At 42.1% G+C, this 27,241-nt stretch overlaps 1 protein-coding gene across 8 annotated transcripts in view; it reads left to right on the top strand.

Annotated features, from left to right (window-relative positions):
* meis2a (Meis homeobox 2a) overlaps window positions 1–27,241 on the top strand; it is a 110,676-nt gene that overhangs the window by 35,766 nt on the left and 47,669 nt on the right. For 4 of the 8 annotated variants that reach the window (XM_088314006.1, XM_088314000.1, XM_088313982.1 and 1 more), the window contains exon 8: window positions 9,933–10,078. In XM_088314006.1, the coding sequence (XP_088170132.1) occupies window positions 9,933–10,078 (146 nt within the window). Of the gene's footprint in view, window positions 1–9,914; window positions 10,079–27,241 lie in introns of all 8 variants that reach the window. The other 4 variants (XM_088313991.1, XM_088313965.1, XM_088313946.1 and 1 more) reach the window with 2 other exon arrangements.

The raw sequence follows: 27,241 nt of genomic DNA, 5'->3' as shown, positions 1-27,241 counted from the left end.
TTCTCGCTGCTGCAACTGGAAAACTGGACATTCCTCCTGGCCAGGTCGGGACACTGTTGGTGTTGCACAAGAGGAGGCGGCACGGGGGGGGAGTGTTCAGATCAAGCCAGAATGCTCAAGTAGCCATAAAAAAGATGTTTTTAGTACAGAACGAACATATTTAGATGCTGGTTGTGCTCTCCCGATCGACCGGCGCTTTTCAGCCCTCCTAGCGCTTGACCTACACCCTCGAGTATGTAAACGGACTGTCCTCGACTTACCATAATGTTGGAGGGGCGGAATTCAAGGCAGGTTGCGAGGGGGTTATGGGTGATGAATTGGCTTTTTAGTGAGCTCATTAGGAAGCCAAACAGAGTTTAGACTGGCAGAGCAGGGCAACAGCACAGTAATCAGTTCTGCTCGCTTTGTTCCTTTGCCTCCAGGACATTCATGGGAAGCAAAAAAAAAAAAAAACAGAAGAGGAGAGAGTAGGAGAAGGAGAAAAAAGTTGATGGTGTTTGGTTGATGAGAAGACTGCAGAGGCGCTCGAATCTGATGGTTGACTTGTTGATTTCTAAACCTTGGAGTTTGTTTCGGCCCGCTTTTGCGCCGCAGTGTTTGTGCAAAACCCGTTCATAATAGAAAAATTAAATATTTCAAACATTAGGTGTTTGTTTTTTTTAAATTTATTTTATTCAATGGAAATTTACCATTGACACTTTTATTTCACGTTTGATCTCAAACAATGTAGACTTTTCCGCAAAAAACATGGCTGGCCAAGTTTTATACGGCAAAATATTCATATTTTTTTTCAATTTTTCATCAGGATGCTTTAATGTTGCAAACATCCTGCATTGTTTGGAAGGTTAAAAGTTCTAGAAGATGCCTGTTAAAACTAATGATCATTGTTTTATTTCAACGTAGCCTTCCTCGCTTTGGGGAATCCCTCGACGTTAATATTTAATGCGCAAGAACGCTCATCTGGACGCCCTTTTTCTAGTCTATTGTAAAAAAATCAAACAAACGGTGGCGTGAGTACGTTCAATTTTCTGATCAAAATTGCTCTTTGTGCCGTATTTGGTAGAGAAGCTTCGAAAACAAGTGTTGCTCAGGAGCCCCGGAGAGTGTGAAACGTCTGCCGGGTACACAAAGATCCTTCATTAGCAACTCACCGTTGCCGTCTGAGTGAGGGGCAGTCATGGGCATCGCAACTCGCTTTGAGTTCGCCACCCACCCCTGCAATTTAGCCCTTTTGCCATCCATGCAAATTGGCTCCTGACATCTGGAAATGCCTGCCTCCTTTTTGGGTGTCTAAATTTTCCTGTGGCTCTCGGAGGAAAATAAATTTCTTATGACAATAGTTCTAGAACACATCTGTACATTATTTCGCTAGGTTGGTGTGAATGAAAACAAAAAAATGTAGTTCTGTCTAATCCTGCATCGGCGTCTTTATTGGAATTTCTGCCAAATTCCTGTTTTAAAATTGTAATCGAAAAAACATAAAAAAGCTTGCTTGTGGAGTAAAATATTGAAATGATATCCTACAAATCCAAGATGCATGAGGTCGGAATTGGGTACAAAGCGCACATGGCTGAGACGTCATTGTTTTTCATAGCATCCGCAGTCAGTAACAAATAGATTTAAAAAGCAACATTTTGCCAATCGACACTATATAGAACATTTTTCTTTGCAGTTTATTTGTCTACTTCTATTTCATGAAATGTGATTCACTTGCTAACAGCCTAAAGCAAGGGTGGGCAAACCTTTTGATTGGCGGGCTACAGAAGGTCCGGACCAGGAGCAGATGGATGGAGTGTTTTGTTAACCTCACCTTATCTGAAAAAAAAAAAAACTTTTAATTTTAAATGAGAATGAACAAAAGCATGACAACAAAAGATCTGTGTTTTACACACCAGAGTATGTAGAACATTTATTCATTGATTTTTTTTCAAGTTCGGCCAGATTAAAATGTTTAAGGGGCCGCATGTGGCCCCCGGGCCGTAGTTTGCCCACACCTAGTCTAAAGAGTGGAACGGGTCTCAAGTCGCTCACAGCTCATACTTCGTCCACCCCTGATCTGAAATGTAACCTTCAAAGAACTTTATCCATCCAAATCGTTGCATCAGCAGCTTCTTACTTGGCTTGAAATGGAAAACCCAAAACAAATGCACCCCAACCAAACTAGCGTTCAATTTATTTATTTATTTTTTTGGTGGGGCGGAGATATGCGCAACGGGGGTCACGGCGAGAGGCCTTGTATCGGCGGAGAGGCGATACTTATCTCCGGCATTCCAGGGATGACAGAGAGATATGTGCCTGATGGCGGGGTTAGGGGGCTTAGAGAAAGGGGGCGGGCGAGGGGGGCCTAGGGGGAGGGAGGTGCAGGAGTTGTTGAGCAACTACCACCCCAACCCACGAACCCGTCCTCCCACCCTCGCCTTCCTCCTTACTGCCTGACCGCCTCGGCTCCTCACACGTAAAACCCATCTAATTAGATGCTCTTATTCCACTTCATTAAGGGAACACTTAATGATGTGTTTTTGGGGAAGACAACCGCACATTACCTCTCATGCAAGTGGAACCGTTGAGTCGTAGCCGCCAGGATGCACGTACAGCTGCCGTTTCAAGTGTTTGTCTCACGATTGGCGGGCAGGAGAGCAAAAAAAAAAAAATGGGGACGGGGGAAGGCGGTGGCAGTTTTGCCTCTTTCACCTTTAGCTGCTGTCCTGGTGGTAGAAGGGGGGGCGGGGGGGTTAGTGACATGTAAGTTTGGCAGGGAGCCTCGCTGAAGGAAAGAGTTTGTTGTAATTGCTCTGACAGGTTTTAGGGCTGTTAATGACTGCGGCCTGAGCGCTAGCAATTTGTCAGCATGCTTGCTGTTTACTAAGCTGTTGTTTTATGGTCCAGTGCGAGGGCCTTGCCGCTTGTTTAAGCACAGATCAGGAAATAATCAGTGTAAAAACTCACCCCCCGGCTGCTACCACGCTTAAAAAAAATAAATAAAATAAAATAAAATAGAAAATAGTTTTAGGAGCCCTCATCTACGGTATGGATTTGAATGAGCGCGGTAGATCAAATTGTGTGTGTGTGTGTGTGTGTGTGTGTGACATCAGTCATGTGATTTGGAGTTTTGATTTCATGTGAAATTTATGTAATTTTGAGTTAAGCTTTTGAGCCAAGTATGGGGAGGTTTGAGTTTCTTGCGGTGTTTGGAATTTTTTTTGTAACCTGATTTTAAATTTGCAAGTTAAAGTTTAGTATCTTAAATTCGCGATATGAGTTTAATATTTCACATGAGAGTTTCGAATTTGATGTAAAAAAAAAAATGGAATTCTGAATTTGGAATTTGCCACATAAGTGAGGGCGGGTTTAGAATATTATGTCATGAAATTCAGATGTTTCATAATTCTTGTTGTTTTGATCTTATAAATCAGTGCACTCAAATTCAAAAGAAATCGCACATACGAGTCCAGTCACATGACTTCAAATCCCCAAAGTAAACTGATACTCATAGGTGATGTAATCTCCCACAAAGTTCGCGCCATTCCACGAGTGTGAACGCTTCTCTGCCCGTTTGTTTTCGTGCATCTTGAGCGTGAGTGTCCCAGAAGCAGCAAACATCCCTCCGTAAATCCAGAGTCAATAAAAGCGGCTAACCAGACGGACAAAAGCGCGAGCCCCTACCGCTTCTCCTATTGCGCAGCCATTTGTGAGCGGGTGAGAAAGGGGGGGGGGCACTCGGTGAATGTGCTAAATGCTGCTTATACTGGTAGGAAAAAAAAAAAAGAGGCTCCTAAATCCCTCTCTCTTCTTTTCTACTCCGTGGCCGAGCCTGCGGGGCGAGAGGTGGTGTAATAGGATGTTGATGGAAGGGAGGGGCCCGGTCACTATGCGAGCCCCCCCCCCCCCCAAAAAAGAGCGCCCCTATATAACATACTGTATATAGCTGGTCACGAGGCACGGGCCAAACGTGCCTTGGCCGTTTTGCGTTGGCGCAAAAGGAGGCAAAGGTGGTCAGAAGTCACGTTAAGAACGGCTTCAAAATCTCTCGCTTCGTTAGCCTGAAACAAACGCGGGTGCTGGGGGGGGGGGGGGGGGGGGGGCGGGGTATCGCAGAGGAACTGCGACAGTCTCATGTTTTGTCAAAAGCTAAAGAATAAAAATGTGTCTTCAAATGATTTTTAAAGTGGACAGAGAGGGGGGGGGGTTCGCCTCACATTTAACGGGAGGTCATTCAAGAGAGAAGGACCGGCAACAGAAAAGTCATTTGGTTGGCGAAACTCAACGATTTTGTTGACTTTTTGACGGTTGAGTGTTCAAAGATATGCACTTTGATGCCCGTTTTCACACGTTTGCATTTGTAGGCTCGAACAGCAGGCAAGAAATTGACACATGAAAGCTGTTTTTTTTGGGGGGGTGTTGTTGTTGTTGTTAAAGTTGAGAGAGTCGTTTTTGATCTAAATATGGCAACAAAAAAAAATCTTGTTTTTTAATGAGAACGAATGAATCTTTTTTGTGTGCATGTTTTGTTTTTGAAAATTACCATCTTTATTCAAAATATGGATAAAGGCTTTTAGGGAAACATTTGTTTTTAACTTTAAGCAAATGAATCTATATGATTTACAAAGTAAAAAAAATAGATATAAAAAAATGGAAATGGAAACATTTGCTCGTTTTGTTTTTGACATTGAGCAGTTTTACCCGGATTTAAGTGAGCGTAAATCGACAACTATTATGATAATCGCTTGATGATTTAGCGACATTGTTGAACTTCAAATCATCCAAATTGTCAGACTTTCTGCCTCTTAGCAGTTCATATTTTTATCTTTCTCTATTTAGCACTTCATGTTTAATCAAAGTGAAGCATTTGCAAACATCTGCGTTTTTTGGGGGGAAAAACGACAATCAACATTTTTGCCAATTTTCGGACATGACCCGATTATAAGTGAGTAATAATTTATTTTTGTGCTTTTTTTTGGGCGAAATTGAAATAATGTTCTGTTTTGTGGAATAAAGGGATGGAAATGAAAAAAAAAAAACTCAATTTATCGAAGAAAAAAATCCATATTAATCGTTATTTGTGAAAACGACAAACTTCTTTAACTCGCCTCTTCAGCAAACGCCGAGCGGCCCGCTCTACACATTGTAACACACTTGATGCCGAACCAATTCTTTGTGCAACAAACTTCCAAACACCCCCCCCCCCCCCATCCAGACGCACTAATACGTTAGATAAGCAAGAGTTGCGCCGTGTTTACAGTCCTCCTCCACCGACCCGTTAATGAGCTCAGCCCCGAGACCAATTTACTCACAGCCAAGATATATGTGAATGAATTTTTAATAAGTACCCACTGGTGACGACTTGAGACGGGGATGTATAAGAGTGCGGCGCGCTCTTGGACTTGTTTGTTTGCCCGTTGTGTCTTCGCCGTTGCGTGATTAGACCGATCCGTATGAAATTATGCGGCAACTTTTAAACAGAGGCCGGTCACGACATCGCTGGCGTGTGTTTAAGAAAGAAGGAGAGCGGGAAAGAGTGGAGAGCACCCCAACCCTGTCCACCCCCCCCACCCCCTCCTCCCCCATCCCATCTCCAAGGGTGCTGCTTTTCCAAAAGTGCCCGAGGCTACACTCCAGCATCTCAGCTCCCCGAGGCCTTTTGGCTGCCTCCTAATAGCCAACCCCCATCTGTGTCACATGGCCAGATGATGGGACGCTTCCCCCTACTCTTGCCCTGCACACTTTTTTTTCCCCCCGCCCCTCCCTCCCCACTCCTCTCCTCTAACTACATTTTTTTTTTTCCCAGCGTGCACATCCACACAGGTTAGAATGGCAGAGTTGCCAGGGAACAGTCAGAAGCCATTAGCGTTTGGGACAATTTGCCCTGCAGCGTTCCTTCTCTGGCTCCTAAGAAAGGAGGTGGGGGTGGATGCAAAGCACCAGCTCTCCTTTAGATGTAATGAGGCTGTGCAAGTTGCCTCTTCTTTATTCTTCTGCTCCTCTCGCAGCCTCTCGCTCTTTGTCTTTCCACCTTTTTCTTCCGTCGCACCTTCTGGCCATCGCCTCAGGTTTTGTGTTCCAATAAACACATGGACGTTGAAGACCTGGGTGTATCCCGCAGGGCATTCGCAATATGCCCGAAAACTCTGCATTTTTTTTTAAAGCACGTGTATCCAGCTGCAAATGTATGGATGTATATTAGAGGTCCTGAATAAGGGAAAAATGACTAAATACAAACTGAAATCGAAGACTTTAAAAGACATGGCAACGAGTTGTTGGAGAGATGCTAGTCTGCTTGCTACTGTCGAGGTGCCCTTGAGCAAGATATCTTCATGATGCATATAACGGCGTGTGTCCGTTTTAGGGACATCAATTAGGATCATGAATTCAATGTTTTAAAAATTGAGTTCAAAAGATGCCGATTAAGAATGGGCTTCAACTCAAAGTTTGGTAAAGTTGGTAAATGGTCAGTTGAACGGCGATACAGTACTTCATCAAAACAGTCAGAGAGTGCATTTATGCAATGCCAAATAATTTGACGAAAATAGTTTAGTGCTAAGGCTAGTCAAATTGGCTTTAAAATGTAGTAAAATGGAATTTTAAAATCAAAAAGGCTACAATTTAAAAAATTTAAAAAAAAAAAGCTTAATTTCCATTGGATGGTTGGCTTTATTTTGTATAGATTTATGTTTTATTTATTTAATAATTTCTTGATCATATTGATATATTTATATAGTATTTATAGGCGCAGTCCATTTGTTTAAATATATTTTTTCTTTAATTGTTAGCATTTTTGTTGTAATCTGATTTATGATTTACTGACTTAAATTTATACCGCACTGATTTGCTAAAGTTTTTTGTTTTATACATAGTAAATCTGACAACGTATCTGGGAAAACAGATCCATTTACTGCTCATGATGAAAAAAGGACATGGGAAGAGGACTTTTGACTCTAATCTCAAATTAAATCGCAATTGTAATAGTGAGTACAAACAATTATTATTATTATTATTATTATTATTATTATTATTATTATTATTATTATCATTATTATTATTATTATTATTATTATTGTAATAATAATAATTAGTATTAGTATTATTATTATTATTATTATTATTAATGTCATAATAATAACAATAATTATTATTATTATTATTATCATCATCATAATAATAATAATTATTATTATTAATTTACAAGCCAAAATTTTATTTACGATCGACCTTTAGATTTGCAGAGTTCGAGTGACTCACTAAGCCACGCCCCCATTTAAAGGCGCACAGTTGCTGTTAGCACTTCCGGCTTATCTCAACATTCAATAATAACACATTATAAAAAACGGTTTTTTTCTTTACATTATCTTTTATTGCGTTAATTATACACAAAAAAAAAAAACCCACATGCATCGAAAGCTCCCACTGTACTAAAGACAACACTGCACGTCTGGCTCCCGCACATTTTCCGCGTGAGGAGGAGCTGAAAGCTTCGGCGTCAGGTTTCACCCTCACAGGAGGATAAGGTGGGAGGCAACAAGCATGCTGGGTAATGAAGTGACAGGTCGCTCGGTAAATACGCCCGGGTCGCCCTGCGCCACGGCGGCTGCGCTCTCGTTGGCGGAGGCTATCGCGTTGCAGTGAAAATGGAAACGTCAATAAAATTAATCTGCCAGCCCTTTTTTTGGCCGACGTGTGGGTCCCGCCGCGTGACGCCTTGACCACTCACAGCGGGAGAGGGATTTACTTGGAAAAAAAAAGAAAGACAAAACTGAGTGGTGGACACTGGAAAAAAAAAGAAAGACAAAACTGAGTGGTGGACACACACACACGCATTCAAAAAGCAAACAAACAAAAGTGTTGCGACATTATTCAAGGGGCAGGGTGTTTAAAATTCACTGCGTCGTGTTGTTGACTTCCGCGTGGAGTCGCGTTTCTCAGGAAGCCCCCCCCCCTCACAGTCGGAGTGGAGCGGAGTTTATTGTTTTAGGCTTTCCTGAACAAGGATTCGTACTTAGCGCGGGATTTACGGCGCTGGGCCGGCTAATGAATGTCCGTTGTACAAGGACAACACGCCATATGTCCCTCAGAGGGGCTGTTGCTTCTTTGACTTCACACGCCGAGTGCTAAGTCGGCACTTCTCCGTTTCCCCCCATTTTGGTGTGGCTCGGCACTAATGATGTGGAAGGAAAACAAGGACGGAAAGGACCGAAAGAGGAAAGGGGGAGTCGTTAGAATTTGGATCCCCACTGCTGCTGTCCTTGTATTCTTCATTTATTTTGCATTTTGATTACGCCAAGAGTCTGACAACCCCCACCCCACCCCACTTTTCTTTTTTTTAAGGTTATTAGTTCAAATATTTATGAGAGATTAGCACTCATATAGGTGCCCGTGATTGACGCCGCACCAAAAACGGGCCGACGTGCCAGTTTCGAATTTGGAGAATGTCCGGGGTCCTTCGCTGCCTTGGTGGAGGAGTTTTTCAGATTCATAATTTAGATGCCCTCAAGGAAGGCTTTCAAGGCATCTGTGCCCGGGGGCAAGAAAAATAACCACCAGTGTTAAAAGTAAATCATTTTTTGCTAATGCACCATTAATGCGGGGAAGGAGGAACAAGAAGAAAAAGGGGGGTGCAGAGATGGAGACTTTTTTTTTTTTAAAGGAGAAATCGAGTTTTCCTCTTGGAGTCAAACAAACAAGCGGACGTTAATGCTAGCCAGCTATGCTAATCGAGGGGGGGGGGGCCAAACAAATTCATTCTACCCAATGACGCTCCTCCAAATCCCGTCTACGTGCACTTGAAATTTGCATGGCGCTCGTAATGGCTCTTCTTAATGTTGGGAATCAGAATGAATTCAAAATTGCGCAAAAATTAGAAACAAGATTAAAAAAAAATATTTAACCTTACTGACTCTCCTGAACAGCGTGTAGTGCTCCACATAAGCACATATTTGCAGTTTTATTTGTTTGAACGTCTGGTAGAATATTGCACTTAAATGAAGTGTAATTGATAGAATATAACAACACTAAAATGTCTAAAAAAAATTTAAAAAAATGTCCTCTAGTAATTTTTTACAGAGGGCGTCACATGTTTTGAGTCTCCAAAACGAATTCTTACAAATATTGGAGGTCTTACGTTGGGTTACAGCTTTAAAACGAAATCAACCAAATGAAGCAAGTCACTGGCGGAATTTTGACACATTTTCGTTTCTGTTCTTAAGAACTTTTCGAAGGATCTGTCCACTGTTGTACATTTTAAATAGGATTATTATTTTTTATTTTTTTTTGGGGGGGGGGGGGGATTGCTCCGCTTTAGTGTGAAAAGGCCCTCTAACAAAAATGACAGGACGCCCTTCCTCACTCGATAATTTATTCACTATATTTGTCATTTACGCCAATATATATCGTCGGGAAAACATCGGTCCTCACCAAACTTAAAGGCTCCTCCCGTCATGACGCCAACTGGACATAAGCAGGCCAGATTTTTGTCTACACGTCCGTCTTATGTCAAGCCTGCAAATGTAATTGAATTAATGACTCTTACTGTATGTCAAAGCTCCTTGGTCGCCGCCCCTCCCCTCATTCCTACCGTAGATCTGGTGTCCGACCCTAACACGCCAGGTCTTGACCCCCCCCCCCCCCCCCCCCTTGTACATGCTCTGGGGTATAGAACAACAGTGCTAGGTCTCAATGTAAACCCCTCACTCAGCACAGGCCTTTGTCTAAGGCCTTCTAAATCTCTCAACCCCCCAACCCCCCCCACCCCCCCTCCTCCCCTCCCCTCCCGCCCTTCATATCTTCAATTCATAACAAACGGAAAATTCACTGTGTTGCCTTTTAACATCACTCTTCGGTATCAGCTGTGGTATTTGTCAGTTTATCCATCCTTCACGAGACGCGCTCTGGTATGCCCGTGTGGCATTTTATGTCTCACGCAGGCTTTATTTTCCGCCCAGGAGATGGTTTAGACAACAGCGTGGCATCGCCCGGCACAGGCGACGACGACGACCCGGACAAGGACAAGAAGAGGCAGAAGAAACGCGGCATTTTCCCCAAGGTGGCCACCAACATCATGAGGGCGTGGCTCTTTCAGCATCTCACGGTGAGTTATTTATTTCTTTTTTTCATTGTTATGATGATGATTTGGAGTGCAAACGCAGCTGTCACACAGTTGTCGCCCTGAGAGAGAGAGAGAGAGAGAGAGAGAGAGGGCTCACCTGTCAGCCACCTGTCATGGTGGAGCACGGTGACCGGGTCAATCTAATCACTTTGGACTGTTTGCCCTGCTCAGCACACTCCCGGCAACAATGGGACGGACGAGCGAAGGACGCTTAATCCAGTGTTGGGATGCAAAAATGTGTGGGGAATCGTTACTTCCTGGGGACCGTTGAGGATGTGTCTGTCCACTGTTACTGAATGTTGGTCGGCTTGCAGGGAGGTGGCGATGCTTATCTGAACATGATCTGTTTCAAAAAAACATTTTCCAACATTTTTTCGACGAATAACCTGTTCCAGTGTCAGTGTCATGTGACTTGTCTGTTACTTATACTGTCATACATGTGTAATAACACAGTCATTATTACTAAACAAGAACAAAAAAAAAATAAATGAAGTGACCTTAATATTTTAGTATAAAAATAAGTTAGCCAGTCAATAACCAGCATGAAAATACAGTAGCATAGTAGGTCCAGGTGTTCATTAAAAATGAAGTCATTCTATATTATGGTAAGCCACTGAAACAAAATGAAAAGTTTGAAAGTTATAAATTCCACTTCAATATAGTGAAAAAAATGTTATAATTAATTAAATCAAATCATTACATACATGTTTAGGAAATGTACATTCTAAAAGATGAAATGCAAAATTTTCAAACATACTTTCTGTACCAGATAAGAAAAAAAAAATGAAACCACAAATTTTTTTTCAGTAATTCTTCAGCGTGCACTCATTTTCTTGCAAATATACCACTAGTGGTATTTTTTTCTTGTCCTGCAAGTGTAAAAATAAGTCGAGCCACACTGCACCGTAAATAAGATTTTCCATTTTCTCTTTAGGAAACCACATTGGAAAAAAAAAAATAATTAAGACTTCCTTTTTTGAAGAAACTTTGTATTTTCATACCCTCTGAAACATCCACGGTCCCCTTTTGTCACTCAGTTCTCTGATTTCTACACGTCTTCTGTCAAGCTATTTGTAAACACAGACGGGGATCAGCTCCACGTCCCCCCCCACCCCCCACCCTAACCCCTCCGTCTTTTTGTACCCTCGCTGATGTCAGTACATTATCAGAACATCAGGCCGTATTGATTTTTGCCGCACGGTTCGGATTTCAGCAGCAGCATGCGACACACAAACTGGACGCAGCGGTAAAAGCCGCTCAAACTTTATCCTGATCTTCAACCAAAGGTTGAACGACACCCCACCGACACCCCCGACCCCCCCACCCCATGCAATCCCCTCCACCAAAACATAATGAGTGACCAGCAAATACGGCCTAATTGAAAGGGCTGTAAATCCATTACATATTGGTCAAGGGATAATCAGGAGTGCTTTAATCACTTTTATCTATTCAGGAGCAGTGAAGCTGCAACTGCAAAGCCCCCAAAGCCGCGCAGGCAGGCCCGCTTATTGCTTATTATTCTCATCATTATCAAAATGACTTCAGCAGCTGTTCACAGCTCACTCGCTCCCTGACTGCACGGGAAATGGGACCATCAAGTTGAAGAGAGAGCGAAAAAAAAAAAAAAAGGGGGGACTGGTTTCACAATTTGTTATGCAGCCAAAATCAAAAGGAAAGTCAGGTTGAAATATTTGGGGATGTTTAGAAAGAGACATTTTTGGCATTTTGAGGTCTCGTGTGAAAATAAAATAAAAAAAAAAGAAATAAATCAACAAAAAATGTGAAAAAAATAATGAGACACTTAAAAAAAAATACACAAAATAGCATTAGAAGATTATTTGTCTTACAAGTGGAAAGAAAAAAAATGATTTATTTTTTTTACATTTCAATTGACATACAAAACAAAATTCCCAAATTAAAAAAAAATCCATTAAAAAAGTGTAAAAAAAAAACAAAAACATATATATATATATATATATATATATATATAATTAGTATTTTTTTGACACAATAATAATTTTGAATGATTTAAAATCTTTTTAAAAAACCAAGTCACCGACTGCTCTCTCGGGCGCTGTCGGCATGTCCGCTGAATGCGCTGAAAATTCATCTTGCGTCTTCCTTATGCCTTCAGCCATGAAAATAAATCCTCTCACTGAAATATTTCCTTCCGGGTTGGCAAGGCCTTTCCACGTCGTGACGCCAGGCGCTAACCATCAGCTAGCTTGCATGCTAACAGGACTGGCAACGGTAACTTGCAAGTGCGCCGAGGAGACACTAATGTGAAGAAAATTATTTATATTTAATTGGCGAGAGGCGACGAATGCCCGATGATGTTGAATGTCACCGTTTTAGCCTCGCAGAACCGATTAACGCTAAATTTCCGCAATTTAGTTATGTGTTAAGAAATTAAATTCAAACCTATATTTGTAGTACAAAAAAACTCTCTGAATTCACTTAACGTGGTATTATAGTTACAAAAAAAAAAAAAAGTTTAAAATTATTTTGGGCAATAAGATCTCATGCAAATAAGCACTGGTCCAAATCCGAATGACGCAAACTTCACTTTTGGAGTCTTTCGATGGTTTCAAGTAAAGAAACGATGTACTCAATGGACACTTTTTAGGGCGCTGTTTCATTCGGAGTGTTTTCAAGCACCACGACACACCCACCTCGCTTATTTTTTTTTCTTTGCCGGCTTGTCCATGTTCTCCCCAATCTTTATTTGTTTCCTTTGTGAAAAGCGCGGGCTCGTCTTGTACAAATAATAATCCCTCCCTTTTAACCTGCCTTTATTTCTTCACTGAGGAAGAGGACTAATTGAATTATCCCCCTTCTCGCTCTCACCATCCAATTCTAAACTCTCCCACCCATAAACTCTCCCACACACACACACACACACACACTTGCATACACACTCGCATCCCGCCCGCCCGTCCGCCTTTCTTTTAATTTGTTAAGCAAATGTATTTGTCGTCGCTGGATGCATTTGAGGTTGAATTCTGGGGGACTTTGGCCCCTGAATGGCCCATAGTGGCATTCTGTCACGGGCGCATTCATTAAGTGAGGGGTGAGGAGTGAAAAGGAGCCGCCTGGTCTTCCATGAGCCACGGGGGTCTCTCTACATATGTTCTCAACATCCAGCCATTGTCGCGTTTGTCTCAAAAGATCCAAAAGGACAGAGCAGCTCAACACCCCCCTCCTATACCACCCATCACCCCCCCCCGCCCCATAAAACTGTTGGCTTTTAGATTTAGTTTGACAAAATTGCCCTCAGTGCTCCCAACCTTCGAAGCAATCATAAGATATTTGTCTTGATTAAGTCCCATTATTGTTCTGTTTTTCTTTTGCGTTTCCCCTAAATTAGGGATGGGGCGCTGTTGATTCACTTTATTTGCTGTCGAAAGAAGCTCGAACGTGTCGTTGAGCCACAGCCATTCGGTATCTACTATCACGCCGGAATGGAAGCAGCGGGTTCAGAACATTTGGTGAAATTCTCCAAATTCCATGTAGGTTTTTTGCGGTGTAAAAATCGGTTAACTGGTATATTTAATAATGACCCAATGCCGTTATTATAGTTAAATGAAAACTAATAAAATAAAAATAAAATAATACTAAACTAAAAAAAATAAATAATGAAATAAAATGAAACAAAAATGCTTCAAATAAACAACTAAGACTATATTTTACTAACTCAAAAAAAGTTTAAATGTAGAGAAATTACTTACTTAATAACAGAGAAATATAGAGAAATTACTTTATTGCACAGTTCATATTGTGCACATATACACCAAAAACTAATACTAAAACTAATGAAAACAAGAATACAACAAAGCATTTCAAATAAACTAAAAAAAATGAACAAACCTGCCTTAAAAACTAATTAAAACTACCTTCATTTAAAAATAAAAAAAAAATTAAATTCTAACCAAAAATAAAAACAATTATGTTAACTCTTGGACGGCACGTACAGTGAAGAGGCAGGAACATAATGCTTTGAATTCGAGCTTGTCACGAAATTTCCACATCGCACTAGAATTGAAATAATTCAGAGCATTGCCTCATCCCGTTAAAATTTAATTAAAGCTCAATTAAATATCCTCGAACCTAAATTGTTGCAAGACACATTAGCGTGCATTGATTGGTTGCCAAAAAATATATGAAAGCTCCAATTTAGATTTGCTGTAGTTGTTGCTGCCTCATAATGTCATATTTCCCAGTGCTCTGATGTCACACTTTTTTTTTTTTTACAAGCCATCTTGCCTGCGCAGCACATGGTGGAAACTCCAGCCAGGTCGGGATTTAGTGTTCCAAGCTGAACTAAACCGTGCCGCTTGGGGGTCACATATTCAATTACCTCGCTACTGTCAGCCCTCCATCCGAAAGACAACCTGTTGCGTCATAACCTGAAGTGCATATGTTCATCCCCCGGGGCGGAGCCCGTAAACTGGCAAACCTTAAATGCCCGCGTATATGGAGTTGGCACGGGGCCGTACGGGCAGCTCAGCTGGTGTTCGCGGGGTCCTCGCATCACTCCGCTCCCTCTCGCTCTTTAATACCCCACTTGCCTCCCTCCCGTCCGTCCCCCATGAGGTTCTGGATGTCTTCCAGCCACATTAGACGAAGGGAAATCCCAGACTGTTGGTATAAGCTTTTCAATACTACAGGGAGATTATGTTATCAGGAAGGTAAACTTGGGCGTCAGGAGGGGTGGGGGTATGGAGGGGGGGGGGGTGTACGACTGCGCCCCGAATGCAAGAATGACGATGAGGCAATGACACAGCAGGACGGATGCTTCTTTAGATACTTTTTAAAGCCACACATAGCTTGTAACATCCCGTTGAAGTTGAATGTGTCCACTGTGTGTGTTTTTAGAGGATATGCTTACATTTTTGGGATATATATATATATATATATATATGTATATATGTCTTTGAAAAACCCCAGTATTTAGAAAATAAAACATTAACAAGTTAATGTTCGACGGCCCGTATTAAAACGTTTAACGGGCCGCATGTGGCCCCCGGGCCATAGTTTGCCCACACCTGCCTCAAAGTCTCACAAAATAGAAATAACATTTCAGAATGTGAAAAGACTCCCATATCCAGACTTCTAACCCGTCCACAACCCAATTTGACGCTAAAAGTGGAAACAGGAGTTCAGAACATTTTGAGAAATATTCTCCCAACCACACGGTCAAGAAGAAACCGGCGTACCCACTGGGGGTCGGGGGGGGGGGGTCACACAACTCAGTTTGACGCGAGGATCAAAACAGGGGTTATCTGTATGGATTATGTTGATAATCGATTCATCTGTTTATTATTTTGTCCATTAATGGATACATTTGAAAAAAAGTATTAAATAAATAAATAAATGTCCATCTCCTTATCCTAACTGGACATTTTGAAAAATTGACAGTGCAGAAAATGCACAAACATAAATTTATTTACTGTTTTGGTCGATAACAGCTGTGAGAAAATCGGCAAGAATGTTGAGCTTTCTTTTCCAAAGTTAAAGCAGATTTTTGCAATTTTTTTTCACTTTTATTCTACAAAACCATAATTAATGTACTAATGACTACAGAAATGAGAGAACATTTTTACTCTTGAGAGGCTTTGGGGAAATTGAAGTTAAATAAGATTTCCAAACGATTAATCGATTATCCCAAAAATTGTTGATTACTTTGATGATTAATTAGTTGTCCATTAATCGATTAATTGTTGCACCGCTAGTCACTGTAAATATATTTGTTGAGCGATTCCACTATCTGCACTTTTAACTTGGCGCAAATATTGAGAAGTTTGAATCAAGGCAAGTGCTCTACATCCCACTAAAATGCACAATTAGCCCCCCGGCTTTGCTTCCCCTCCACCCTCTGCTGGACCCCTCAGGCCCTCCTTCACCCCTGTAAAGACGAGGGCTGCCCTCGCAATGAAAACAGGAAGCAGTCCGATGGACAGATAGCACTTTGGCCTTGTCTTTGGACTTTGTGTAAAGCCCACTAAACACCTAGGAAAATAAATAGTGGGCGCACGGAGTGGTCAGTCAGAAGAGTTGGTAGCCCCTCTGCGGCATCAACCGTCTCAAGTTTTGTTGTCGGGTCACCGTTTGGGGGAAATGCTGTTAAGCTGCTAAGCCAGGTGTATTGGTCCCCTGGGCTCCCTGAAGGGGAAGCGATACATCTCTCGGTCTTTTTTTTTTTAAAGTGCTTGGACTGTGGCAAAGAAATGCTGTCGGTGGAGGATTTGGAGTTGGACGGTTATGGTGGCACATTTTAGGGGGACTGAAAACAATTTTTCATTCAAACTGGTCTTTGTGTTTTTTATAGATTTTAGAGTGTTTTATGGGGTTTTACTTTGGGTTTTATGTTTTTATTTAATTTTCTTATTCATTATATGTCTGAGTTAAGGAGTGCCGACCTTTTTGAAACAGAGAGCTACTTGGGTACTGATCAATGTGAAGGGCTACCAGTTTGATGCATGTGTTTGAAATAATTTAACTGTGTTATTATTATGTTATTATTATCAATTAATGATATTTATTCATTTGAAACACGGATCATGTTTGGGATTTCTCACAATCATTAGGAAATAGCTATTGGTAAAAATACATTAAAAAATCGATTGCAATATATGAGCATTTGGTGTTTTTTATATTAATATGCAACACTATTTCTAAACTGAAATAAAAAAATGTTGGGTGAACTCAAAATTTCACGGCAACACACTTCAATACAATTCAACAATTTTTTTTGTGGTTAAAAATTAATTTAATTTAGCTATTCTTGCAAATATAAAATACTTATTATTTCAATAATAATGATAATGGAAAATAGAAATTATTTATTCAAGCGTCAGGCTGTCACCGTCGCAAAAACTTTATTGACGACACTGTCATTCTTCAAGTTATCCTGCTTTCCTGCCAATGAAGTGTAAAAATAAGTTAAGAGATAATGTGAAGTGAATTCACTTTGCAGATTTGTCTCAGTATTAGAGGTTCCCGATTACAAAATATGTAAAAAAAAAACCTCTTCTTTCACTTTTAATAAAATTGGACTTTTATAGGCGTCCTCATGTGTTGTACGTCTAGGTACTGTATCATCAAGTGTAAAAAAAACAAAAAAAACAGGGTCTACAGCACTGTTCTTGTGTGTTCGCTCAGAGCCATGTGATTAACCGTAGTGAGGACACATCCCACTCCGCGAGGAGATGAGAGTGCATTGTGCTGCAAACATCATTAGATACACCAGTGACAATGCTTCTGCCCACTCCTCCTCCTCCCCTTCCCGATCCCCGGCCCAACGTAGAATTAGTCTCCATGACAACAGGGTGTCATCGCCAGGTCGAGCCCTCCTATGAGAGCTGCTCTCCCAACCGCCCTTTTATAGATGCACATAAAAGAGGCAGCCCGGGTCATTCACAAGACATGGGCGCAGGCCTCCCCAGGCCAGGCCAGGCCAGGCCAGGCCAGGCCCTGGCAACGGATGTTTGTCCCTTATGATAAACAAGCGTACGAGTCGCCGTTCTGTTGCCAATTTTGTTCAAGCTCTTCTAATCCATACGGACTCAATAATCGGAAAGAGGCAAAACGGGAACAGTAACACGGAAACTCTGTTTGTAGGCTTTATTCTATAAACAGTGAACACCAAAATGTGTATGTCAAACCAATCTAGTGTAGTTTATTGTAATTGCTCGTGGCTTTTTTTAAAATACGTGGAAAGAGGACCTTGAGAAAAAATTGCGTACCAGAAATCGCAATCAATATCGACACGGCAAGTCATTTTTCAAAATCGTCCGACCTAGTCCAAACCGCGCATTCTCACAGCTCCTGCGGTTTCACGTATTCAGATAATTAGATGCGTGGTGACATCAAGTGATTTCGACGCAATCTTCCATTTGTACTTTTGGTCTGGCGCACCTCGCGGAATATTTGCGGTTTCGAATTTAAGTCCTAGCCCCAACTCACGACGGCACCTTACACCAGCGATTACACATTTTGAATAAACCATATGGCACATATTTTAAATTTGAAAATTCTTCTGGCGCACCACCAAACAAAAATATCACAAAAAGTGATTTTTCTGCCCTTTAATAGGAGGTCATTAATTTTTTTCTGTCTTTTTTTTATAATTCAGTGTCATAGATAGATGAACAAAGGTGCATTATTTGTTCAGAATCAATAAATTTCTGACCAATTAACTGAAATTCAATCATTTCCCGTGGCGCACCGGTTTGGAATCACTGCCTTAGAAACACGGCAGCAAGCCAAAGAAAAAAGCTAGCCTTAGCGCCATTGTCAAAGCAGCTACTGAGATTTCTACAATACTGCTAGCTAATAGCTAACAGCTAGGCGCTAACCTGCCAACTTTTGAACCCTGACGACTGAGTTTGACAGATCGGCCGCCATGAGGCCCCCGAGCCCATGTTGGCCACCCTTCTTCTAATCCTTGTGTGCAGCGCAACTGATCGAGACACATCTGCAAACACTTTGAACAGCTCTTCCTCCTTTTTAAAAAAAAAAATAAAAAATGATCCTCCGCATTGGCCGCTGCTGTCCTCACGGCCTCTCGAAGTGGCGTCTTTGACTTTTTTCAAGCCAGGACAAAGACGAAGCAGGGAGCAGGTTTTAGGGGCTTGAAGATGGCGCAAAGGGCAGGGGAGGGAGGCTCCTAAAGGTCACAAAGGTGGCGGCCTGGAGGAGGCCCACACACTAATCTGTCATGTGCTTGTTTGCCTCGCAGCCCAAAAGTCACCGTTCCAGTCACCCATGGCAACCCGGGCGGCCGTTTTGCTTCCACGGCCTCGAAATGCGCGACCATTAATAGGGAGAGGGGGGGCGACAAAAAAAAAAAAAAAAGAAAGTCATCACGTTACTTTAGTGACAATCCCCACAATGCTTTGTGTGAGTTTGTTTGCCAAACAGACATTAAGGCACAATTGGACAAGCCAGTTGCTATTGGGGGACTTTGATAAAGACGGTGTGGAGGAGGTGCCTTCGCTATTGTCTGCCGGCTGCTCAACGGCCACCATCTGCTCTTTGGAAGCAACGCCGAGCATCCGACTCGATTGCCCTTAAATGTCTTAACAAGAGCTGAAGACGGAGTGAAAGTTTCTGAGTGCGGGGGGGCCCGGGGTGCTTGGGTCCGGTGACGTCGCATTTTCACAGGCTGTATAATTATATGACAGGCCGCCACATCAAGTCGGGCGTCACACAGAGCTTAGCAGTCATTCTTGGCGTGTACGTGTAATTCGGCTGAGTGTGTTTCAAGCCTCCGTCGGACCTTTATACTTTGCCCCCTAATCCAGATCTGTCGTAGTTCCACTTCAAAGCCACCGAAGCGCACGTGCAATCCCCTGACATATAAAGTATGACGCTTGCGTGCGCCTTTGCAAAGCAGCACGTACGGCACATTTTTTTTTTTTTTTTTATATCTAGATGAGCACCATATGTTTTGTGTATGTGGAAATGCAAGGAAGGCTGCCATAATCTCTCTCATGGTCCCCCACCACCACCTCAAATACCATTCCAAATCTCCCCATTTATTCCCCTTCTCCCCTCCCTTTCTCTCGCTTTAGGTTAATTTTCACTCCTGCTGTTGCAGCTTAATGAAGAAGCAAAATCTCGTGTTTTCTCCAAAAGCAATTTCTAGTAGCGGAAAACGTCTCGTGCCATCGAGTCAGACGGCAACATGAGGTTATGCAAAAAAAAAAGGGGGTGGGGGGTAGTAGTATGAGTACGGCGTTGGAGAATCTTCACCCAGAAGTCCAACGCTGTGCGGATTTACGCTCCACCGAGAGCAAAGCCACGTTGTTCCACCGAGCGGTCGAGTTTGGTTCACCACGGTACGCTTTGTCACGGGAAACACGAGGCTTTGGTTTTTCGTTTCCGTGCTTGGTTTGCGTGGGCGGATTGGCAATAGCGGCATCTGTGAATGTAACCCACCGTTGAGGCTTACAACGAAGATGTGGAATATAGGGTGTTGGGTTTACGGTGGTCCGAACATACCGCATTTTGAGGTTACAAGCGGGACTTGGCGAAAGGAGACGCGGTCGCTTGTGGAGCGGCACCATTTTTTCTTTTTTTTTACGTTTTCCGTAATATTGCGATATTTTGGGAAGGTGAACAGAAAGTTGGTACAGCTAATTTGGGGATTGTATTTGACCTTATGACTTTTATGTCTATTACGTAATCACAAATGATAAATGTGCTGTCAAGTGATTATTTTTTTTTCACAATTAATTGTAAAACAAATTCCGTAATTAATTGCGATTACTCACTTTTTTCAACTGCTATTTTTTTTTATCAAACTTGAAGCAGATATTGATTTGAATAATAGCTTAAAAATTGTAAAATCAATCAATTTTTCTTCTAAACAATTCTCAAAACTTATACAGCACATTTAGTTCCCGCCCACAAGCACCAACACTCCAGCAGTGTTGGTTGGCAAGGCCCACTGGTAATTTGAGCATGGTGTTTTGTTCTGTTTAGTATTTAAATTTGACTTTGGAAAGTATGAAAATGATTTTTGAAGGAAATTAAACTGAATTAACTGAGTTAGAAAAAAATAATTAATTAATTAATTAAGCCATATATATATATATATATATATATATATATATATATATATATATGTGTGTAAGTGCGTGAGAACTCAAACGAAGGCGGGTACCGAGAACCACGAGTTAGACGTGTTAACATGAGTCCAATGTTACTGCCTCAGAAAAACTAATTGAGCCTTAGTTCTCCCCCCGTAGTCAAATATCCATCCTGAATGGCATTAACGCAGCACAGCACTTTGCGGAAACGGGGGCTGCATTCGTAACCACTGACGATGTAGTCAAAACACAGCTCGAAAATGTGGCCGCCTTAACTCTGCGTAAAAACAGAGTGCATGATGTCATCTGTAATTACAGAGCACGTAAGGTAGCCCGCGATAGCGTACATGCCCCCGGTGGGGGGAAAAAAAGGGGGTCTTATTTAGATGGCGATGGCTGATTTCGGGGATTGTGGGGGCGTGTGTTTTTTTTTTTTTTTCACTTGCGTGACCTTTCAGGGCTCAAAGCGAAAATATGTAAGCGGATTTTGGTTTCGCATCTCAGAGTTGGTTTCCTCAAATTACCCCTTAACCTTCCGTGGGTGCCGCCCTGCAGGCGAACCTCAACCCCCCCCCCACAGTTGTTGGTGGCTGAGCTGCACGCTGGCGACCAATCGGGATTGTGCTGCGGGCCTCAATTCCGCTTTTGATATGCATCTCACACCCAGAGAAGAAGAACATGCATAGGGAGGAAGTGGAAGCCGGCTTAGAAAAAAAAGAAAAAAAGCGAAAGAAAAGGTTGAATCCAAATCAAAAACAGACTTCGTGTTTCACTGTTTGGTTTGTCATGGGACTCTGACTGCACCAAATCCCACAACTGCCATTCCCTGTGATTTTTATTTTTTTTTTCCCCTCACACCTCCTCTCCGTCCAGAGGCGAGCGCTGAGGATTCCTGCACAGTGGGGTCCTTATAACTGGGAGCCACGTCTCTTGTTCTCACCTCTCCCCCCACCCACTTCCTTACCTTTTCATTTTTTTTACCCCCCCCCCTTTCATTGATATCCTCTCTGCTTCCCTGTCTGAGCTCACCGACCCGCTTTTATGATCCCAGTGGCTCATCAAAGGCTGAGGCTGAGCGGGTCAATTTGTTGCTCCTTTACCCGCCAACCTCAGCGGACCCTGTCTGCACCGCAACTATTTACCCAGAATGCTCTGCTACTCGGGTCGGTTTTGGCGAGAGAGTGAAGCTGATGTCCGGTTGCTCTTTTGGACAAAAATTTGGAATGACGTGGAAAACAAGCAAGCGTCTTTTGCATCACGATCATGCAAAATATTTTGTTTCTCATTGGGTTCGGTTCGGGATCGGATTTGGGGCTCCCCTTTTTTTACGATACAGCAGTCTGAAGTCAACCTGTGAGTTGAACAACTTTTGAGTTATTAGAGAGGTGGGATGGCAGCTGACAGCGAATGGTGGAAAACTGAAACTTTAGTTGAACACCACCGGTCTCCCATTCTTCCTCGTTGTCTGTCAAATATTTCAAACGATATTTCATCGACTTTGACGCTGACGTCAACAAATAGCTAATAAAATGATTGCGGGAAGCTACGTTTGTGCGTGAAAGTCGGGCTGTGCGATTAATCGGAATTCACAAACGATTTCGATTAGTACACTCAACTATTACAAATTTGCATAATCGTAAAAAAAAATATTTACATTTGTCTATTTAGAAAACCTTGTTCAAATTTTGCAATCTCTAATATTATAATGCATAAAATTTGATCATCTTATTGAAATTGTTTATTTAAATATTGCAACAGTTCTATGAAAAAGCTTTTATAGGGGTTTTATCGTTTTTTTTATACGAGGTAACCATCCTCAAATTTATACATTTGCACTTTTTTATTAATATTATTTTAAGGTGAAATAAATTAGATTCATTTGAATATTGTTTCCATGAAGCAATTTTTTTTGTGTTTTGTTACTCAACCCAAAAAAAAAAATCGTTTGAATAATCATGACTTCAATTATTACAAAAATAATCATGATTCATATCTGTTTCATAATCTAACTGCAGCGTTTTGCTTTGCTGGTTTCATTGTGAAAACCCCCCAAAAAGTGAACCCAGGTGATGCATCGTGACAATTTTGCAGATCTCTTTGTGAAAGCGGCTGTTCGCGGCTGCCCCGTTATTCGTATCATAGACGACAAACCCTGAATGATAAAAAGCTGTACCACATGCTGATACAGAGGGCGGAAAAAAAAAAAAAAAACTCCCGACGTTAGAAGCGGTGAAAAATCAAAGAAAGAACGAAAAGAATCAAATATATAAATCCAAATGTAGGCCTTGGCTCCAGATGTGAATCCGTCTGACTATTGATCGCTGATGCCGCCGATCCCCAAGGCTGCGGCGGCTGACACACAAAGCACCCCGCTAAAGCCCGTACACGTATTTAGATGATGACAACAGCCTCCCAACTCAAAGCATCAACCCGCCCGTCTTTCCTTCGCCTTTTCCAAGAAAGATGCGGAAAATTAAAATGCGTAATTAGCGCCCCGTCTCCAAATGGATCCCCCCATTATGTTCATTACTGAAACCGAGGGGCAATTACAAGTTCAAAGGGGGGTTTTAAGGGCACCCGCAGCCCAATGAAAGAACCGCCGTTCATTTGTCACATCGGCGCCGACGGTGCCGATGTTGAGTCATCGGCCCAATTGTGAGCCACCCCAAGGCGTCGGGTTCTCGGGCCCCAATCCTCTTATGCGCTCTTATGCTTTTGCGTTCTCTTGACAAAAACAAACACTGCTGACTTCTTATAGACCCCCCCCCCCCCGACATAACCCCCCCTCCCCCTCCTCCAAACTTGTCTATCTGCGCGACACGTGACAGTGTACGTTTCACGTTTGTCTCCGGTGTTGTGTCTCGGTTACCTCTCGGGCCGGGTCACGGCGGGCTAATCCGGTTTTCAGGTGGCTGCTTAGCACACTGGGGGAAAAGCTAGCAAGGGGCCGGGCGGCGGTGAGATCTTGTTACAGGTCTCGGCCTAGCAAAGGGAGCACGCATGTCCTGGATCACGCATACATGCACATGCGTGGACACACAACACATTTGCTTATCTTTGGTTTCATCTCAGGACTGCCGGACAAGTCATTTAGGGTTTTCTCTGGGCTAAAATCAGTCGGCTTCACGTTAGGATGCGCTGATATGATCGCCGTGGTGAGCCGCTCCGGCGGTCATGCGTTGCGGTCTCATTGTACAGCCGATATGGGGGACACGCAGCTGCTGAACTTTGGGGGCGCTCAGGCTGGAATTTGAAGCTGGACTTTTAGTTCAGGAAACGCGAGGCCAAGACTCATAAGGTGGTCAAAGTTGTACGTTGTTACAGTTGGAGTTGTACAACTTTATTAAACGCTTTTTGTCCTTTAAAGGCCACTGGAAGGAGTGGGGGGCGGGGCTAAGGGGCTAAGCTAAGCGAACTCGCCTTTTAGCGCTTTCGATGGACACGTTAAATGACGAGATGAACTGATTAATGTGTTTTACGTCTATAATATATATTACTGTGAAAAAGTTTTCAAATTGTTATTTTATTTAATTTATCAATTAAATTGAGAACAATTGGGCTATTTTTTTGCTTTGTCTCATGGCATGTTTTTTTTTTAATTTTTATTACAAAACAAATAATCATCATACTTCTAAAAATTTTGTACATTTACTTTGAAATCATGTCAGTGCTGTGCAAAAGTCATTGACATGATTTTTCTTTTTGACTTAATATTATTATTATTATTATTAATAATAATACTAATAATAATAATAATAATAATAATAATAATAATAAATACATCATAACAATAATAATTCTAAGAATAATAATACATAAATTCAATATTAATTTATTTTTTAGTCGAGGTGATGTTAAGCACTGCTCAACTAATGCAGTTCGTCAAAGCAGTCGTTCTCAACCTTCTTTTCGGCACTGACCAGTTTGTGTGTGGGGGGGGGGCTGTTTAAGTGGGAGATTTGAGGAATATTCCCAGCTGGGTGATTATGTACTTAGTGATAATATTTTTCGTAAACAATCGTCAATATCTCGTTCTGCTAAAAAACAAAAACAAAAAAAACAATAAACACCAAATGATAGTCGTTTTTTTGTTTGTTTGTTTTTTTTTTTATGTATCAGTGCAGCCCCAAAGGTAGCAGTCTACGGACTGGCGGTTGTAGTTTCAGCTGTTTGCGCATTTCACACTTATCCTGCCATTTAATACAAATATTCAACTATTTTTCACTCCAAAATAGAAAAAAGAAAATAATTAGTGTTGTAGAAAATAATAAAATGCCTTCTACTTGCTTGAGCAGCCCTAAAATGGTTCTAAATCGTCGGCGATGATATGGACTGGAGCCCTATCATGTGTAACTCTGTCTGCGAGAAGTCGTTTTTCACCAGTGGGACGCCATCCATCACGATGGCCAAGCGCTGGCTGTTTCATTAAGTAGCCCATCCAGGCAGACAGATGTGTTCGCCAGACAGCCGTGTTTGCCTATGCAAGAACGCGTATTAACCCGCAATCCTTTGGGGGAGATTAATAGGCTGCGAGCCTCTTTCCATTGATTATCTTCACGCTATAACCCGCCCCCCCCCCCCCACCCTCACTTCCCCGTGCCAGATATTAAAAACTAATGAAGCCTATTGAAAGCAGAGCCTCTTCACGGATCATTTTCGGTTTATTTGGACTCAAACGGAGGAGGGATCTCTTCAAGGCGCAGTTTGAGTGGATTTAAGAAAACAAATGTGGCGAGAGAGCAGACAGTGGGACTGTATTAAAAAGGGCCACGATGCTGAGAAAAAGACAACGGGCGTATGCGGAGAAGCCACCAGACGGGGCAGATGTTAGCAATTGGGCAGCGTAGCAAAAGCATTCCTTGTGTTAGAACCTCCTAATTGCTATAATGGAGGTGGTAAGCGCTGACAGTAATGGAGTCGTGGGGATCCATCCCCGGCAACCTGAATTAGGGGCCACATGGTAGATGCACTTTGGGATGGACGATTTTTATTTTATTTTTTTTTTTTTTGTCGCCCAATCTGAAAGTTGGTACAATGCTGATGTTTTTTTTTTTTGTTTTTTTTTGTACCCTGAGATAGCAGGCTCAGAAAAGTCTCGCAGAGGCCTGGCCAGCAAAGAGTTAAAAGGATCCATGTGATGGCCTCACCTCTGCACCGGGCCTGGTGAAAGGCGGCAGGGTGCTGTCGGGGAAAATGACTTCCTGAGACATTACCATCAATCACCAGACAGGTCAGGCCCCCCCGATCCTTCCATCAGGATGGAAAGTAAAGAAGAGGGGGGGGGGACTAGGGGGGGGTGGATGAGACTTGAGGGGAAGACTGGGTTGAGGCTTGTCGAGGAAACGGCTATCAACAGTCTCTTTTTTTTCACCATCTTGACTGTTTTATGTCCTTCTCTACCTCTTGCATCTTTTCCGATTTTTTTTTTTCTTTCTTTTTTTTTTTTTTTTTTTTTCGGAGGCATTCCGAAATGGTCACTCGCCCACCCCCTCCGCTGGATTGCATCATTAATTATTCCTCAGGCAATGAGCCCAGAAGCAAATCTTAAAGGGAGGGAAGGAAATAGAGAGGGCGAAAGGGGGTTTAAAATTTGGAAGATGGGCGACAGCTGTCCGACACCCACAGATGGTCTTCCTCCGACTATGTTTTTCTGTCCGCCTTAGCTTTTTTTTTTTTTTTTTTTTCCTCTGTAAATGAAGGATGGGATGAGGGGAGGTGCTTGGGTTACCTCAGCGAGCGGTTGTGTTACATTCCAGAGAAGGGAAGGGGTAGATGGCGTGGGGCGGTGGAGGGGTGAGAGAGAGGGGGGGGGCAGGGGTTGGTTCAATGAGTTGTTGAAAAGAACACAGACGCTTGTCAACAGCCTCCCGAGCCGGGAAGCCATCATGCTATCGCTTTAGGCCCGGAGGTCAATGACCCCCTTGTTCCGCATATGCAGATAGAGAGAAAGGCCCCCCAAAAAAAAATTCATACATTTTTGTATTGCTTCATTCGCATAAACGTGTAAAATCGGCGAATATGAATACTTCGTTATGTTGTTTGTTCGTTGGAAAGGACGCTAACGGTGAATTTGGATTTTTAATCAAAACTAAAATGTAATGTCTTCTTGGATGATACACGGACCAACACTATTTAAAGTTGTTTTTTTTTTTATTTTTACTTTGACTATTTACTGTTGTATTTTTTGTTTGAACAGAATGTCAAAAAAATTGGTGGATATTCTGCCTGCATTTTTTTTCTCGTAAAACTTTAGTTGCCATGCAAAATTGAATCGTGAATACATTTTATCTCTTATTTTTCTGCATCTTCCGAGTTTATCAAATGCATAATTCTACCATTGCAGAGAATGCTTTAGACTTGTAACGAATTGGCATTTTCTATCATATGTGCGCGGACGATTTCCTTCTAAGAAATGCAGAACTTCACCTGAGGGTCTATCATTTGATAAATGGCAGTGGTGCATAATCAAGAAATCATGATCATAATCTTCACATTGATGTCATATTATATCCTAGAGTTGTATTTTTTAGTGTGAGTTTTTATCCAATCA

The sequence above is a fragment of the Idiotropiscis lumnitzeri genome, chromosome 1 (assembly GCF_059441095.1).
Source record: "Idiotropiscis lumnitzeri isolate Australia: NSW breed Sydney's pygmy pipehorse chromosome 1, RoL_Ilum_1.0, whole genome shotgun sequence".
Taxonomy (NCBI): Eukaryota; Metazoa; Chordata; class Actinopteri; order Syngnathiformes; family Syngnathidae; genus Idiotropiscis; species Idiotropiscis lumnitzeri.
This window is presented reverse-complemented; position numbering and strand designations above follow the sequence as displayed.